The sequence below is a fragment of the Tauraco erythrolophus genome, chromosome 1 (genome assembly GCF_009769465.1).
Source record: "Tauraco erythrolophus isolate bTauEry1 chromosome 1, bTauEry1.pri, whole genome shotgun sequence".
Lineage (NCBI taxonomy): Eukaryota > Metazoa > Chordata > Aves > Musophagiformes > Musophagidae > Tauraco > Tauraco erythrolophus.
The window spans coordinates 26,716,134-26,735,838 of record NC_141465.1 but is presented as its reverse complement, the minus strand read 5'-3'; the positions used below and the strand labels follow the sequence as shown (position 1 = coordinate 26,735,838).

General features: G+C 38.8%; 1 protein-coding gene across 1 annotated transcript in view; it reads right to left on the bottom strand.

Moving 5' to 3' along the window:
* The window catches only part of NCAM2 (neural cell adhesion molecule 2), a 151,941-nt gene extending 135,098 nt beyond the window's left edge, over positions 1–16,843 (bottom strand). Inside the window, exons 1-4 of the mRNA XM_086616061.1 lie at positions 16,738–16,843; positions 15,841–16,047; positions 13,392–13,535; positions 5,316–5,453 (exon numbers count right to left, since the gene is read on the bottom strand). Coding sequence (XP_086472187.1) covers positions 5,316–5,453; positions 13,392–13,535; positions 15,841–16,047; positions 16,738–16,843 — 595 coding nt within the window. The remainder of the gene's footprint in view (positions 1–5,315; positions 5,454–13,391; positions 13,536–15,840; positions 16,048–16,737) is intronic.
* Between the last annotated feature and the right edge of the window lie 2,862 nt (positions 16,844–19,705).

Sequence of the window (19,705 nt, the reverse complement as noted above, 5' to 3'; positions counted from 1 at the left end):
AAATGTACCAGAATTATCAATGACCAGTAAGTAAATGTTGTTGTGTACTTTTCATACTTTTTAATGATGTGCTGAAATTTAAATGTTTCACAGATCACTTCTGTCCCATCTGAAATCGTGTGGGTCATTACTCAGCATACAAAATCCTTCTGTTGTCCAACATGTTTCATGAAAAAGCATCACTTAGAAAATGTTGTATAAATTTTAGACATTTTGCAATGCATTTTAATGTCTAGACCGGAAAACATACTCAGCAACATGAGAGGATGAAAAAATTCTTTGTCAGCAGTAGAAAGTTCTTCAATGCTCACAACTAAGAACTTCAGGACTATGATTTGATTCAGCACATTACTTAAGTGCCTCAGTATTCCAGGAGATACTGCAATGACAATGAAATGAAATATCATTTTTGTTTTCAAAAGTCAAATTTTATTTTTCTCATTATTCTTTCTGAGAAGAGATCCGTTTATCTTTGGTTCTGTTCTTGTATGTACATAGGATGGAACTAAAGTGTGAACCTAAAATAGGACAAGCCAAATGAAGCTATACTGGCAAGTCTCTTGCATTTCAAACTTAAAGCAAAACGGAAAAATCCAGTCACATCTAAGTGAAAACAATTATTTTTCATTTATGTCAGTGAGGTGAGGAAGTTTATCCAATGCACGGAACTTCCCAGACAGCAAAGAAAACTTAAAGGAATAGATCTAATAAGCCCATTTACCAAAGGGGGGGGGGAACAAAAAATAAGTTTTTGTTTTCAGGAGGACTTGAATTCCTTTGTTTTATTTTATACCAACTTTTTTATAAAAAAACCAACAAACAACTGCCATTTAGACCTCACCATAAATACAGGTAGAGAAGAATCGCTATAAAAAGTTCAGTGTTGCAAGTAGAAAAAGATATCTAAACTTTAGATTTTTAAATGTATTTCAATTTATTATCCATCATAACCCCCTAAAGATTTCCATACATTAGAAACTACATTTTATATATCAAACTTTGTTCCAAGATTTACTTTTAACTACTTTTGAGTAAAGTCGTGTTGTGTTTGTATGCAAACTTTAAAAGGCATTACACAAAAAAATTACCAATATAATGACCAGTCAGCTAAAACTAAAAAGGTTTTCTAACTTATATTTGCTTACTGTAAGTTGCTTTCACACTTTTTAATGTTAAGTCTTTTTCACAGATCGCTTCTTTCCTACCTGAAATTGTCTGCACTACAGATTGGATATGGAAATACCATGTCCCCAGGGCAATGAACATCTAAATTTGTGGGCCAATAATCTAGGCAAACAGATTTGAAAACTTCCTCTGCAAATTCACTCAGTTTTCTTCTTTTCCATAATTTAGTAGAGAGAGGATTTGTGTTGCATTTCAGGGCCTTCACTATCAAACTAATCAACACGGTCTTGCAACACTAACCAGAACACTGAATATCACTTTCAAAATGGTTTCTTTTACAGCTTTTAGTTTTTAAAACTATGTGCATGTGACCTAAGTCATAACTGCTGCTATGATCATTCACCTCTTCTTCCTGTTATTTACCTCTCTCCCAGATGTGAATTAGCCAATGTTATGTTAACCAGCTTAGCATACAGATGAAGTGGAGAATGGAAGAAATATTTTCAAGATACATTCCATTGACTTTGTTAATGCTTTCTCTTCAAAATGAGATATATCTCTACGTTATCTTTATGTGTAGTTGTAAGTGCCCACTATTTAACCTCAAGACTAGACTATTTTAAATTTATATCATTACTACAAAACAAGAAATTTCCTTTTTAATGTAAGAAATTTATAAGAAATCAATTCTACTTACTACTTCATTAAAAATAGAAAAAAAAAAAAAGAAACAAAGTCACCTAATATTAGTTTCTTAGGAAGTCATTGTTAATATGGAAAATAATAACATTCCATTCAGGTATCTAAGTTAAAAGTTCAATTCTTTTCCACTTGTTCAACATTGTCTGCACATGCTGCTTCATCAACTATGAAAATTTCTGCTACTTAGGTACTTAAATATGGGTACAGCCACTTAACTTCGGGCAAAGAAAGAATGATTTTTTGCAACATGTTCTTAAATAATTCAGGAAGTGGCTTTTCACCATTTTATTTTGGTGATTGCAAGGTCTAATCCTTCACTTTATAGTAATATAAACTATAAATATAAATAATATCACAGTGGTGATTAATTTTTCTTGCTTTCACATAGCACAAGAAACCATTACCATGTCATATCATTATCAAACAACTATCATCTGCACTGGCAGAGATGACTCAGTTATAACGAACATTGTTCTTAATTATTCTTAAATATGAGAAAGACAGTTTTCATCCTAAGTTTAATTTTCTCCTCTTCTTGAGAGGATTTGATCCCACATCATCTACCTCTCATCAGACCTACCTGAAAGACTGGTCTTCATCAGCTTGCTATAAGGCTCAGGTGCTCTCACCTCTCTCAGTGTTTTTCCACTCTCTCTGTCCTCCCTTTTTAGTTGGACAGACAGGCAGAGAAACAGTACCAAATAAAGTACTTGTTCACAGAAAAGGTGAACTTAGTTCAAATCTTTGCCCTGAATCAGAGGATGTATGGGTCACCTGCACCATGGATAATACTCTAGGTAGAAGGCAAAAAGTAAAAGGATAGCAAATAGTTTGTTTTTTAATTAAATCCTTGTCACTATTCCTGCAAAAGGGAATCTGAGATTTCACACAGTTCTACCATAGCCTACATTTTTGAGTGAAGTATGTATAAGTATTGGAACAAATCACATTTGCAGAAATAGAAACAATATCAACTCTCACTATATAATAAAGAAGACATTTAGAAAGCAACGTACTTATATATTGTTTGCAGTAGAGAAACACCATACATGGAGAATTCTGCTACTCTCCAAGTAAATCAGCAAAGGTACAATATAAGCCCCTATATTCCTCCTGAAAATGTATTTACACTGTAAACCCTAAATACATATGTAAGAGCAAGGACTAATAACATTAATTTAATTATTAATCTCATCATTCTCTATATTCAAGTTTCTCTACAGACTCTTGCAAAAAAATGAAAATTTTTAAAAAGTAAAAGTATGGGTTATGCAGTGTGTCAGCTCTCCTAAAGTATTCCTATTTCTCTGTTGTTCAGCTGCACTTTATCCAGCTTTGGAGACCTTGTATGGTTCTTACTATGTGATTGTACAGATCTGAGATCCTTCTATAGATCCTGTAGGCATTGTTGCAATATAGGTAAATAAACAGTAAAGTACTAAATTTGAATACTTTCTACATACAAATACCGTCATGATAACTTTTTCTTTTTATACCAAGCTTTGATTATCATTGAAAGTAAGCATTACTGCTTGTTTTTTGGAAGAGAAGACATGGTGGATATACAGCTATGTAGCTTTTACTGACCTATGTAGCTTTTACAGGTTGCTCCTTAATTTTTTTTTTCCTCAATCTGATTCATTCCTAGGTCTTCTTTTTCACCAAAGAGCACTACAATTTTTCTTTCTGTTGGATTTTTAATATTACTCTAAAAGTAATTTTGGGCCAAGTTTAATACATTCAGCTTTATGTAGGAAAACCTATTTATTCCTATAAATTAAGCAGAAAATAGCTCTTAATTGATACCACTCTACATGAGCAACCATGTCAGAATCGCTCAATTGGCAATTCCTTCTCCTCCAAACCCTATGAACTAAATTCTAGAGGTGAGTGTTAGCTTCGTTGTCTAGAGTCATAATAAACACATGAAGAACCAAATTTGTGGATATAATCCACCAATAAAAGATGTGAAGTCAGACAATAGTTTGCAATCCGATGTTCTAGGTTAAGTACAGACTTGCTCTCAGCTCAACTACATATAAATATTAGACAGAAGTGAAAGGTGTTCAGAATGTAGGTTTATATCCATGCACATAAATATCAGTGGAAGAAAATCTCCTTCAGCATTTTAAATGCTATCAGATGCACTGTTGGAATTGTACATAACCAGGAGTCAAAGTAACACAGTACCACAATGCACAGAGAGGAAAGCAATTTGTTGGGGTCTTCACAGTGAGTAGGACATCTACTGTTACATTCTATCACAATATGTAGGATTATCACCCATTTGCTTGTTACCATCTGTGTACTATTTACACCAAACTAAGGAATTCTGCTTCAAAGATTGCTGCTTGACTATATGGATTAAATAATACCTCTGCCAGAAGCTGCTCTTCTGAAATTAACTGAGAATTCAACTTACATAATTACTTCTGTAAACTGGTGTTTGCAGAGAAGGACCAGTTAAGGACAAACCATTTAAAACTCAGAACCTAACAGGCATGATGCAAGTAGTTTCATTGAAAAACTGACATTAAACAGAATGTATAGGTAAAAAATGTCCTTTAGGAACTGTGGCCTTTCTGCACAGTATATGAAGAGATGTTTATTTTTCAACAAGTCAACCCTGAATTTAAGAGAGGTTGAGCTAAATGCTTCACCTTGTCTTAACCAATTCATATTCCTTCTCAGAGGTTTATTATAAACTAATAAAATGTATAATGCCACTTTTCAGATAACTTTCATTCCTCATAAAAATAAAACGTTAAAAATGTATAAGTAATACTGTTAATCTTAATAAAATGTATCTGTGACTTTTGAGACAGTTAATAAAATATGTTCAATGCAGTGAAGGTGAATAGGAAAAATCAAGAGTGTTTTTTTAACAGTAAATGACAAAACACTGAAAAATACAGGGTGAACTGAACTGCTATATGTTATAATCTGAAACTCAAGTCTTGCAGTGATTGTCAATGTGCCATGAACGATTATAAACAATAATCCAGCTTTTACATATTTATATACACTGATAAGACAAGGGGCAATGGTTTTAAATTGAAAGAGGGCAGATTTAGATTAGATATAAGGAAGAAATTTTTCACTCTGAGGGTGGTGAGGCACTGGAACAGGTTGCCCAGAGAAGTTGTGGATGCCCCCTCTGTGGAAGTGTTCAAGGCCAGGTTGGATGAGGCTTTGGGCAACCTGGTGTAGTGGAGGGTGTGCCCGTCCATGGCAGGGGGGTTGGAACTAGATGATTTTTGAGGTCCTTTCCAACCCTAACAATTCTGTGATTCTACAATTATGAAATGAAATTAATTCTATTTACACAATACAGTAAATTTAAAAAAAAAATATTAAGTAATTACATTTATAGAAAAACAATACTAAACAGACATGACAACAATATTAACTAGTTTAATTTTAATTTTAAAAGAGACTATGATAATGAAGTAAAGCAAGAAGCTGATTCAAAAACTTTTACTCCTTACCATTCACAATAACAATTATGTCCCGAAAGTCAATTTCTCCTCTGGCTTCCACTCTTCCTTCACATCGGTATACTCCTTCATCACTTTTATTGATGTTAAGAATTTGGAGATTATTGTTTGCTAATACTGCAAATCGATCTAGAAAATCAAGTAAGAGATTAAGTGGTGTTAGTAAATCAAGACAACATGAAGAAAGTTAACTTAAATGAGTTTATGCACTTTCTCTGTACAATCAGAATGCCCATTGACAAAACATTTGTCAATTTAAAAGTAAAACATCAGTTGAGAAATTTGTTCTTTTTCTTACTCCAAAATACATTGCATTTCCTGAAATTCAATCTGGATTTTCCATCCATAACTGAGGAGTCATTTAATGTATGTTAAATTTATAAATTATTGCAAAATGGGTGGAATATTCATGAACACCAACACAGAATATCAAAAAGATTAAAGAGATGGAAAAAAAAGATAAATTGAGCATTTTATAATAAAATAAGTAAGAAATGCTTCTTCCCTCTCTACCTAGAATAACCAACTGTCTGTGTGTCCATTTTACAGCACTCTGCTTAATAATTCTCAGCTTGCTTGCTCTTCTTCCCTCCTCCTGTTCCTTTGCTCAGTCACTAGTACTCAATGATGTATCTCACTGTAGTCTGATGCTTCACAGAAATAGGTATGAAACCATAATCCAACAAACCACTCCATCTTCTGCATAGTGCAGCATAAACTGAAATTTTGAGTAGACCTTTTGAGCAGCTGAAGTCCATTGAAAAAATCAGATCAAGTGAGCACACACTTTCCTGCACATGCAGCAGCAAAATTATAATCTGCAAGGGTAAACTGAATCTGAATGTAATTTTTTTCTCCTTTCTGTCTGATAGTATATTTGGTTCACATGGCAAGATGTTAGCAGGAGGGCTGAAGGAGCAGCCTCTATGAGGAGAGGTCAGGACTGCCCTGTGCCAGACACAGCTGGGTCCAGCAAGCTCTGACTGACTCACTGCAGAGCACAACTGAGCCTTTCAGCCAAGGTGGTGGCACCTCTGGAAAAGCACATCTAAGAAAGGACAAAAAATGCTGTGCAGAAACTGTGAGAGAGAGGAATGAGAAAAATATGACAGAAACAGCCCTGCAAACACCAATATGAGAGAAGGCAGAGGGGAGAAGGTGCTCCAGGCACTGGAGCAGAGATCCCCTGCAGCCCCAGGAGAGAGCACAGTGCAGCAGATATCCACACTGCAGTCCATGGAAGACCTCATGCTGAAGAAACCTTATCCTGAAAAACTGCAGCCCATCAGAAGGACCCATGCTGGAGCTGCTATGGACTGACCACAACACCCATTCCCCATCTCCCTGCACTGCTTGGGGTGGAGAAGATAGAGAAGTTGGCAAAGAAAGAGTGAAGTTGAATCTGTGAAAAAGAAGGGAGGAGGTGTTGCTTTAATTTTGTCTTTATGTTTCACCATTCAAATCAATTTAACTGGAAATAAAATCAATTAATTTTCCTCGATTCAGAACTATTTTGCCTGTACTAGTTAGCAATTGGCAAGAGATCTCATTGCCTTTATCTCCACTCACGAGCTTTTTCACCTCATTTCCCCACCTTGTCCTGTTCAGGAGGGTGAGAGAGTGGCTGGGTGGGTGCCTGGAAGTTGGCCAAGGTCAACACAACATAACTGGTCAATATTAACAGACTCTTTTGAAAAGAATGACTTCCTGCAGTTCACTGTATGTGGTTTTTGAAGTACTTGCATATTTATCATTCAGCTGTCTGTCTGATTCTATTTGAACCAGTGTCATCCTTTCAGTGTTGCAGACGATGAGATTTACTAGCTTGCAGTTTTAACTAGCAACCAAGTGTCATTTTTCACTTTGCTTTCCTTTTTGATTCTGCCACATTTTTAAAGCATGCTAGATTTCCCACAATACAACACTGATATTCCAAAACAGTGACAAACAACATTTGGTAGAAAGGCTTCTATGTAGTTATACAGCTAAATGTCTATTCATAGAACATATGAGCATACATATTTACAAATAAAACAGATTTTTATGCCATGTGGGTCCTGTTTCATTACCCAGAACTTTATCAGAGAAATTTAAAAAGAAAATTTAATACGCTTCACCTGATATAAGTTTACAGGACATCAATGGCCTCAACACATTTATGCTAATTATGCCTGGTTTATTGAAGTCATGCTTGAATATCAACGCCATTTTACACACTACCACATACAAATGTACGTGGGGTGACCAAGACCCTTCCCATGCATAAAAGGAGCCCTTAAGGGAGCGTCAGTGACCAGGAGCGCCACAAAAAGGGCGGGCAAACAATGTGGAACGTCAGCAAAGGTGTGGCGTAGCAGTTTGCATGGAACGGCATGTGGGAAGGGCACTGAAGTTCTGCCAGCTCGACCAGGTAGCAATGGTATCTACCCGGCACAAATCCATGGCCTATCTAAGCTCTTCACTCACCATGCCTGATGCAGCTTCCCAGACAGAAGTCCAGTGGAAACAGGCTGCCACCAAGGTGTCAGGCTGCAGGATGTGCCCTGCTCTGACATCAGTACCAGACGGCAGTAGTGAGATCACTTGTGGGAGGTACACCAAAGTAGAGGAACTCCTTCACTTAGTGACAGAGCTTCAGGAGGAGGTGAGTAGGTGAAAGAGTATCAGGCAGTCCGAGACAGAGGTAGACTACTGGAATTGCACTCTGCCTTCACTGAGACAGGCCCAACAGGCAGATAGGATGCATGATACAGAGGACTCCCTATCCTCTTCTCTGCCTGGCCGAACACAGTGACTGAAGGGGTAGTGGGCAATGATGACAAGTTTCTGCCCAGTGCAACAGGCGTGTCTCCTCTATGACTACTCCACCTTCCCAGGTGCCCTTTCAAAATAGGTATGAGGCTCTGCAAGTGGAACTGAACAATAACAAGGATAATGGTTCGTCTAGCTTGGAGGTGTCACCAAGGTTAAGTTGGTCTATGTCCTGCATCAAAAGTGCTTCCATAAAGAAAAAAAGACATGTCATTGTCACAGAAGACTCCCTTCTGAAGGGAACAGAAGGCCCAATATGCAGACCAGAACCACTTCTTAGAGAAGTCTGCTGCCTCTCTGGACCCAGGTTAAATATCTCAAGAAAAAGCTTCCTACCCTGGTATGACCCTCAGATTGTTATCCATTATTGATTTTTCATATAGGCAATATTGATTTTTCCTGAGGGCAATCAAGAGAGACCTCAGGGCTTTGGGATGACCAGTTAAGGGATCAGGAGCGCAAGTAGTGCTGTCCTCTATCCTTCCAGTTGCAGGGAACACCGAGGGAAGAAATAGGAAGAACCAGAAGATCAATACCTGGCTCTGAGCCTGGTGTCACCACCAGAATTCTGGGTTTTTTGATTATGGGTCAGTCTACATGACACCAGGCCTGCTGGTGACAGACGGGGTACACCTATCTCAAAGGGAAAAAAGGATCTTTGCACAGGCATTAGCAGGGCTCATTGAAATAGCTTTAAACAAGATTTAAAGGGGGAAAAGGATAAAAACAGGCTGGCTAGAGATAAGCCTGGGGGTGGCATGCCAATGTTCGAGGGACAGTGTGCTAGCGAGGTCCTTTGGTCTGGTGTTTTAGTGGAGGTAGGGGATGGAGATTCATGTGTCAGCAAATACTCAAGAATTATCAATGTGATAGAAACTACAGAAGCACCTAAGAATGGTCACGTAGGAACCGAAGCTTTTCCCTTGTGCTAGGTTTATGTGGTGGGGTTTTGGTAGCAGGAAAGTGGCTGCAGAGATGGCCCTTATAAGGAGCTTGGAGAAACTTGCCCGGCTCCAAAAGTGGTTGGACCTGTCTCTGGCCAGGTCCAACCCACCTCTAGCCAGGGCTGAGCCAATCAGCACCTCTGTGAATGCCATATTTAAGAAGGGGTTGAGGAAACCTGTGCCTTGTGGAGACTGCAGTGAAGAGAGGGGGGAGACGGTGGGGACTGGCCCCCTCTCCCAGCCTCCCAGGCAGGTGGCTGCCCATGCTGGGCCACCACTGCTTGACTAGAGATGCCCACAGTGGTGCAGCTTAGAGAGCTCTGAAGTGCCCTGCTCCCAGGGTGCTGGCTGGCTGGAACTCATTCCTGCCAGAACTGCCAAGGTTTGTCAGGCTGGTTTGGCTGCACAGATGCCAAGGCCAGTGAAGAAGGAGGGGGAGGAGGTGTGCTGGAGCTAAGGTTCCCCTGCAGCCTGTGGTGAGATGGCAGGCTGTCATTCTGTAGTCAATGAGAGAAACGGTAGACCAGAGATCCACCCACAGCCCATGAGAGAGGATCCTATGCTGGAGCAGAGACTACTGCACCCAAAGGAGTTTGTAGAGAAATGTCTCTGTGGGAAAGGACTCTACACTTCTGGAGATCAATGGTGGAGCAGAGACGCACCTGCACTCTGCGGGAAGGGAATCTGCGCCAGAGCGGGTGGCTGCACCTTAAGAACCCGTGACTCCGTGTGAAAAGTCTGTGCTGGAGCAACCTGATGGGTAAGGATTGCATCCTGTGGGAAGGATTCATGTTGGAAAAGTTCATAGAGGACTGTCTCCCACGAGGAGGGACCTCATGCTAGAGCAGGGGAAGAGTGTAAGGAGTCTTCCCCCCTTAAGAAAGAAACGGCAGAAACAGTGTGTGACAAACTGACCTGCAACCCCCGTTCCTTGTCCCCCTGTGCCGTTGAGGGGAGGAGGCAGAGCTGGGAAGAAAAGAGGGGTGGGGGGAAGGTGTTTTTAAGATCTGGCTTTTTCTTGTTATCCTCTCTGAAATAACTGATAGCGAATTGAATTGATTTGCCCCAAGCCAAGTCTGTTTTACCCAGGGCCATGGTTGACGGGTGATCCATCCCTGCTTGTATCTCAACCCTCAAGCCTCTTGCTACATTTTTTCTCCTGTCCATCCCCTGGGAGGTAGGAGCAAGTGAATGGCTGAGTGGAAGCTTAAGCTGCTAGCTGCGCTAAACCATGACATTCCCAAAAAAAGTTACCAGGATCAATAGCCCCACTGAAGTGCATCTGCACCACTACATGCAGCATGGGCAACAAACAGGAGGAACTGGAAGCTATTGTGCAGCAGGAAAGCTATGATACAGTTGCCATCACAGAAACATGGTGGGATGACTCGCACAACTGGAGTGCTGCAATGGATGACTACAAAGTCTTCAGAAGGGACAGGCAAGGAAGGAGAAGCAGTGGGATAGCCCTGTATGGCAGGGAGTGTTTTGATTGTCTAGAGTTTAATAATGGTGGTGATAGGGCTGAGTGTTTATGGGTAAGAATCATGGGGAAGACCAACAAGGCAAATATTTGGTAAGAGTCTGTTATAGAGCACTCAACCAGTATGAAGAGATAGATGAAATGTTCTATAAGCAGCTGAGAGAAGTCTCACAATTGCTAGCCCTTGCTCTCATGGGGGACTTCAACTTACCAGATGTCTGCTGAAAATACAATGCAGCAGAGAGTAAACAGTCTAGGAAGCTCCTGGCATGTGTGGAAGATAACTTCCTGATACAGCTGGTGAGAATCAAGAAATTAGAGTTTTTGGTTGTTGGAGAAGTAAGGAGTGAGGTCAGCATAACTGCTACCTTGGACTTCCAGAGGGCAGACTTTGGCCTGTTAAGGGGCCTGTTGACAGCGTCCCTTGGGAAGTAGTCCTGAAGGGCAAAGGAGTCCAGGAAGGCTGGACATTCCTCAAGAAGGAAACCTTAAAGGCATAGGAGCAGGCCGTACCCATGTGCTGAAAGAAGAGCTGGAAACTCAGAAACAAGAATTTTAAGTACATATACTGCAACCTTGAGTATATGCAGATATAAAGACTGATGAGAAGATGGATAAGCTGGTTAATCAACAATATTAGTTCCATTTCCAGAAAATATGGAAAGTCTTGTTTTCCACAAAGGCAAAGATGACTATTAAGACAGCACTGAAAAAATGGTTCACATTTTTTCATAGAATCATAGAATGATTTGGATTGGAAGGGGCCTTAAAGACCATCTAGTTCCAACCCGTCTGTCATAGGCAGGGACACCTTTCATTAGATCAGGTTGCTCAAAGCCTCATCCAGTCTGGCCTTGAAGATCTGAAGGGATGAGGCATCCACAACTTCTCTGGGCAACCTGTTTCAGTGTTTCACCCTCTTGACTGCAAAAAATTTCTTCCTTATCTCTAATTGAAATCTGCCCTCTTTCAGTTTAAAGCCATTGCCCCTTGTCCTTTCATTACACACCCTTGTAAAAAGTCCCTCTTCAGCTTTCTTGTAGATTCTTTTTAAGTACTGGAAGGCTGCAATAAGATCACCCCGGTGCCTTCTCTTCTCTAGGCTGAACAGCCCCAACTCTCTTAGCCAGTCTTCACAGGAGAGGTGCTCCAGTCCTCGGATCACCTTTGTGGCCCTCCTCTGGACCCACTCCAGCAACTCCATGTCCTTCTTATGTTGGGGGCCCCAGAGCTGAATGCAATATTCCAGGTGGGGGTCTCATGAGACCAGAGTAGAGGGGAAGAATCATCTCCCTCGACCTGCTGGCCATGCTTCTTTTCATGCAGCCCAGGATACGGCTGGCTTTCTGGGCTGCAAGCATACATTGCTGGCCTTGAACTTCATGAGGTTTGCACATATGTCCACAGCTCCAGCCTGCCAAGATCCCTCTGGATGGCATCCTTTGCCTACAGCATGTCCACCGCACCACACAGCTTGGTGTCATCAGCAAACTTGCTGAGGGTGCACTCAATCCCACTGTCCATGTCACCAACAAAGATGTTAAGTAGCACTGGCCCCAGTACTGATTCTTGAGGAACGCCACTCATCACTTGGACATCGAGCCGTTGACCACAACTCTTTGAGTGCAACCATCCAGTCAATTCCTCATCCACGCAGTGGTCCATCCATCAAATCCATGTGTCTCCAAATTAGAGACAAGGATGTCATATGGGGCAGTGTCAAATGCTTTGCACAAGTCCAGGTAGAGGACGTCACTTGCTCTTCCCTTATCCACCTGCGGTGTAAGCCCATCACGGGCAGCCATCAAATTTGTCAGAGATGATTTGCCCTTAGTGAAGCCATGTTGGCTGTAATCAATCACCTCCTTATTTTTCACATGCCTTAGCATGGTTTCCAGGAGGATCTGCTTAATGATCTTCCCAGGCAGAGGTGAGACTGACTGGCCTGTAGTTCTCTGGGTCATCCTTTTTCCCCTTTTTCAAAATGGGGGCTATGCTTCCCCTTTTCCAGTTGGTGGGAACTTCACTGGACTGCCACAACTTCTCAAATATGCTGAGTAATGGTTTAGCAACTTCATCTGCCAGTTCCCTCAGGACCTGCGGGATGCAGCTCATCTGCATCTCATCAGGTCCCATGGACTTGTGCACCTTCAGGTTCCTTAGATGGTCTCAAAGTTTTTTTTGAGAGGGTAAATAACACAAATTCTATATGCCTAATTAATTGTCTCTCTACAGGGTTAGAACTTGCATGTGGGGAAGGTGAGATTCATGTTCACCTTACTTTATCAGTTTAGCTGTTAGGCAATCTCGCCTAAAGAGATCACCCACATCCCCAGTTGTTTGTAACTCAAAGAGTAGCTTACACTCATACAAATAATTCTCACAGTAGTGCAAAAAGCCTATCCACTTGATAGCCTCTGAGTTAATGTGAGATAACTTAATGTGCAAGACCGAAGCCAATGCAGTGCTTGCTCAGTGTCATAGCTTTGTGTGCACAATGAAGTTTATCTGTGTATGTTTTAAAAACATGTTCAACTCCTACATACCTGGCAACCCAGGAAGAGTTCCTGTGAAGGAGATCCCAGCAATCTTTTGGGCATTTGAACCCTCATGTTACATCTAGACAAAATCCCCAATTGGAACAAAATGATAAATGAAGGAAACCATTGCATACGGCTTCTCTATAGACCGCAGAACCTGACTAAATTCTACTGAAGTTGATGGGCTAATCAAAATTTATCCTCCACGATAATGTGATTAGTCTTCTTTTACAATAATATTTTAATATTAATTAGAATGTATAACTTAAAGAGTTACCAAAATACTAACTGTCAGCAATAGTTGTGACTTCCTCATTCCGATACAACCAGCTGACAACGGGAGCAGGTGAACTAGTAACACGGCAAACAACTTCTGCATCTTCTCCCTGCCTGAACTCTTGTGGAGATACTATGTCTCGGAAAGTGAGCTTTTCTGAAAAGGAAGAAAACAGAATATGGTAAGCATCTTCCAGTTCACTTAGCATTAAAATTACATGTGACACAAAATCAGATAAAGATGACTATTATGAGTTCTTATTGTGATAATATAGAATTATTTCCATAATACAATTTTCCCAGATAAGACTCAAATGGTTCTGGATATATGACTTCCACTCTGTCTGTAAAAAAGATTTTACAATCATTTAGCATTACGAAAAGCTTTGCTTTATTTATATAAACTAAAAATTTTTATAACTACATTTTTCATTGTTTTCAATGTTCCAGAGCCCAGTTCTGAAACTGTAGTTTTTTAGAGGTCTACAATTCAGGTTAATAGTCTGTTTACTCTCTTGCATGTTTTATTCCTCATGATGTTATTATTAAATTAAAACCTCATGTTTGCATTCCATCAAAATCATTAAAATTATTTGGAAAAGTCTTACTAAAAATGTGGAACTTCAGCCTCACTGACTGTGAAGACCAACAGCTGAGTAAAACATAAAATTTTAAAAGCAGTGGGAAACTATACAGAAAAACTTAATCTTATTAAGTCATAAGAATTTGTAGTGTTTTTTTGAGGAAATAAAAAGACTTTTTAGGCCTAATGAGGCTTTTAATTATTCCAATTGAATTTGATATTTAATTTTAGTAGTGGGTTGAATAAGTTCAGGATTATCAGAATTTAGTGTTAGATGTCCAAGATGGCATTAATGACCTCATGCAAGTTCTGATGCAGAAACCAATTGCCCAACAAAAAATTCTGGAAGATTTTCTTGTACACAGAAGAAACAAACTGACCTATGTTCTCTAGGATCAAAGACTGCCAATTACATTTCAGAGGACACTTTGGAGAACATAAATCAGAGACCACAATTCCACCTCCATCTTTTTGCATTGATACAAGTGCAAGCTCAAATAATTCACACAGCTCCTGCACCAGAGGGAGTAAACTTTTGTTATATACATCTTTTGCATAATTTTACAAGTATTTGTATGAAATGTTTGAAGTATTTGACTGTATGTAAGTCAAAAGAAAAACACTCAGATATCAGTGAGTACTGAACCAGGCCCTAGGAGTACAGCGTATCCTGCTTTTTCCTTAAAATACATCACCAGTAAGAATAACAAAAATTTATATGTCAGTTCCCACAAGCTTTCACATTTTTTGTGTAGGTTTTCAAGTTTATCTCACCTCAGAATTATTAAAATTACCACTCACAAACACTTCAAAAAGATTTCTACCCTGCTCAGCAGTCTGCTAATGGAGTAACTGGCAGTTTTAAGCATGCAAATGAATTCCACAAAACTTGAAATCCTTTGAACTGTCAGCTTTCAAGCCATCATGTAATCTCTTGTAACTGCTATCACCATTTTAATGGTTGTTTTATCAATATTTTTTTTTAAGTCATATGTCTTTGGTTATCTGAGTTATTCGTACCCTTCAGAAGCAGTACTTTATGATTCTACTCTGTATTTTCTGTCTCATCGCAACTTCTTAGACCTCAGTCCATCCACAAAAAATTTTTTTCTGAATACTAAAAAATTATTCTCCAATAAAATTAGAGAATAACTCAGCTGAAAGGCTGCCGGCATAAGTCCCACCCTTTCACCAACAAAGACCTTTGTCTTGTATCTTCACAGTGTATTTGTTTATGTATTGATTTTAGGCATTTTTGATTGATCTAAAGAATATAATATGATGCAAAGTTATTTAACTATGTTGAAAAAAAAAACCTCTCAGACCATTTCTTAGCACAATAGAATGTATTTATTTTTCAAATACATTCCTCAATTAGTTGCTTGCAATTGAAATGCTTTTAGTTGCTCATCACACTAAACTTCAATGATTTATGGCAAAATTCCATTATAAGGTCAAGAATAGAAAAAGACTGACATAAAAATAACTAATTCCGTCTAAAGTTCACTTTTTTAATGACATATATTGTACTTCTTGTGCTTTTATTTATGCACGTATTTGTAACACGATGTAGAAGTATTTGTAATAAGAATTAGGTTGACATAACTTTTTTCTCATATTTCCTCTTTTCCGTATGGGGCATACAGTGCCTCATAAGACGGCGTTCTAAGGTACAAAGGAAAAGTGATCTGCAATATTACAAAGTGGCCATCTATTTTATTCAAGTCTTTGTCATAATATCTATTAACTAAACTGCAGGAGATGCAATTATTTGGAAGATGAGCTTCAGAGCCTGGGAAGATATTTTGATAAGCTTTCTCAACAGCAGTGGCTTTTAAAACATAGACTCTTATTTGTTAATTGATAATATTCTACTTACGATAAATTTCCAAAACAACAGTAGCTTCTTGAGTTTGTCCTTTAGCATCTGTTGCTTGACATCGATATATACCAGCATCTTCTATATCTGCATTATAAATGGTTAGACGTGATCGAACACTTTCTTTCTGAACAACCACTCTTTGACTAGAAACAATCTTCTCTCCTTGTGGATTGTACCAATCTATGTTGTCAGGCTCACCAATGGCTACAAATAAAAAACAAAAAAACAATTCAACATTAGAAGTTCAGGTAGATATTATCCAATGCAGAATGTCTAGGCACTGTCAGAAAATTCCTAAATTATGAGAGTTGTGAGAATATCTGTAGAAAGATAAGAAAGACAAAACTGCAGGCAGATGTATGATTGTTGAGACAGGATAACTAGTAGCTCAAGGATTCAAGAGGGGGAAAAAAAATAAAACCAGAAAGGTATGAAGTCTTAAAGAAAAGAAAAGAAACAGCCTTTTCAGCAGTCAATGGATCAACAGGTCAAGTCACCAGTCACTTGGGCTGTCAATGTAGTCAAGTCATGTGTCACTGTCAGTGGAAGACGGCAACTCAGCAACATCAAGGATCCACATCAGGCAGCTGCAAATGCAAATCCTTCTCTTCCTGACCGATATCTGTCTTACCAGAAAAGACTCTGTGTGCCTCATTAGGTTGGAGAGGAGCCTAAAGCTTAGCCTGGTAACTTATTAAACTCCTTAGTTTAGACAAGTGAAAATATTTCAACTAAATAAGCATCCATAATCACAATTCTCATAAGTCAATGTGAATATACAAATATATGCTAATCTAAGTTAATATTGTGAATTGATTAATCCAATTTCAAATTATGTAGAAGGTTGAAAAATCTAACAAAAAATACATAGCCACAAGTAAAATGAATACGTACCTGTACATGTGAAGAACTTGGATTCACCCACACTAAGCTCAACTTTACTAAGTGAAATTGTAACTTGAAGTAGAGCTGAAAAATATGAAATAGGTTTTGAATACATTTTGGTTGTGAATTCGTTGTGAATACATTTATCAGTTCATATTTTATATTTTCAGTTTTTGTATTTTCTCATTCTATACTATAGAACCTCTTCTACAAATCTGAGAAATTTCAGGTAAGCATTGTATCTTTTGAACTGGAGCATACATATACGGATGCGGAGAAAGCAATCAAAATAAAGAAAAGATGTTACATGAAGAATAACAGTCTCATATCCAAAAAGTGAGGAAAAAAATAAAGAAACAAAGAAAAAGAGATAGAAATACACACTAATATAAAACCAAGAACTCAATGAGAATGAAGTGACTGGGGACATTCAGGGTAGACTAACCAAGGGTAAATTACGCCTGACCAACCCCACTGCCTTCTAGGATTAAATGATTAATTTTGTGTATGAGGGAAGAACAGTGGGTGGTAACTACCTTGACTTTGCAAAGGCTTTTGACACTGTCTCCCACCATATTCTCACATTCAACTATATTTGGCATAAATAGTTCAAGGTTTTGGTAGCAGGGGATGATTGCAGGGGGTGACTTCTGTGTGAGGGAGGTGAGGGGTTGTGCCGTGACAGACAGTCAGTTATAGCTGGCTTCACAATGGACCCACTGTAAGACACAGCTGAACCAACTGGAGGAGTTTGTGGCACATCTTAGAACACCAAAACAGAGGAACAAGAAGGCCAGAAGTGTAAGAGGTGCTCCATGGCACAGTTGGTAACACCCCTGAAGGAACTGTGGCCCATGCATAAGTCCACACCCGAGCAAGTATACCCCCAAAAGGACTGTGGCCTGTGGATAACCCATAACAGAACAGAAAAAATGAGTTAGGCAGAAGGAACAGTGGAAGAAAAGAGTGAGAAAGTAGGAATAGCAGAAAGTATGTCCTCAACCCAATCTCATGCATCACCCATCACCTTACTGAAGGAACTGAGTGTAACCTGCATTGATGGTGATAACAAGGGAAGTGGAGAGTAGGAATGGGGAACTGATGGACTTTCATGTAATCAACCTGGATAAGCAAGAATTAGGCCAGATTTGAATTTTTTATTCAGTAGTCATATCAAAAGCCAAACCAAAAAAAGGCAAAGAAAACTGAAGATTACTTTAGTATCAGTCTGCCAAACTCTATCACCTCTATCACCTAAACATAACAAAAAAATTATCCACAAACACCCCCTCCCCCAAAAAATAACCAACAAATATATCTGTATGGTAAATAACATTTTTCATGAGATGTCCTGAATTGTGGATACTTTTCCTGAAGAGATCATCACAGTCGAGCTTATTTAAAAAAATATTGTTAATATTTTATACCCTGGCCTCCTAGCTAAGAATAACAACCACAAAAAGCTCCCAAGAACACATCCTACTTCAAGCAAAAGTAAATATCTGTGTGTACTCTGCTAGCATTTAAACTTGTCAGTCCATAAAGACCATCAAGAAGAGAGCATGACTGCCTAAAGGTCAGGAAAAAACTGAAGTGCATCGCAAAAACATTGAATCTAGTACCAGAGCAGGTACTAGTACCATTCTCATTGTGACAGCAAGGAACACAGCCAAGGCTCGTTTAGGACACCCCCATGGCACTGACAGAGAAGGAGACTAATGTGCTTATTCTCACCTACCATCTTTACAGTCACGGTAAAGGGACAAGCTGAAGTGTAGGAAAGGAAATGAGTTTCAGACAAAGTTTGGGTTTTGTTGTAATAAGCATCAAGGAGTAATAAATCATCCAGGAGGCTACACGAAGCCTCACTTCTTTATTTACCTATCAGGGTAAGCTTAACTTTAACCTCAGTACATAAAACTGCTGGTTGGAAACAAGGTACTAATAAATTCAGAGGTTGGGGATTTCAAGAGATTAGAGCCCGGACATTTATTTCAAATCACAGGCTCACTTTTTAGGTCCTATGCCTCCACTTGTCTGGTACTATATTTTTTCATAGAGTTGGTAGCCTTGTATAGTCACTTCAGAAATATTTACATTAGCATTTCAGCAGTATTGCTTCAAGGACAATTTCATAGCTCAGTTCCAATAACAGTAATAACTGATGTTGAACTATGTAAATGCAAAAGATTAAGTAATAAATGTCAGGTAAAATGTAAAGAGCAGCATGATGAGAGGTGAAAAGCAAAGTTAGAGAATATTTTGCCTTCATCAATGACATAGATATTTGAGACTGTAACACACTTCTGGCAAAAGGCTAAACTCCATTTAAAATTCTTAGCATAAATGCAATTATAAACTCTGTGGAGACATGCTAGCTATATCTCTGAAACAAAAAGGAAATAATATTTTCTACATATAGTACTTCACTATTAACAAAATAGAAAAATATAAGACCATCTATCCCATTTTTCCAGCCCCATCGTTTTCCTGGCTCTGCTTCATGTAAATAGAAAAATATTGCTTTATGCAAACTAGAATGAAAAATTCTGTAAAAGTGATTAATCTAGTGTTCTGTGCTTATTAGGTAGTCAGGCAAATAGTCCAGTACTAAGCTAGGAGAAGGTTCACTCATCACTTACTGAAATTAAAATATTGCAAAGAGACAACACATCCAGAAAGTTTTACATTATTTACAAATTTATTTCAAGAATAATTACATAGATGCATTAGGTTGTTAAAAGCTTTGATGAAGATGGCATGCAATGTTCACACAATTTAACTTATCGTTGTACGCTAACAGCTAATGGATTAATATAAAAGGGAGTTGTTTGTACCAGACTGGTCTGAAGGCCTTTGCATACACAGGTGAATGTTTACCTTATCAGGTCAGTGAAGCTGTTCAAAAAATTCAAGTCAGTAGAGGCTGTGTACAGATATGTTAAACCAAGCCAAGAAATGAGTAGTAGCTTCTTGA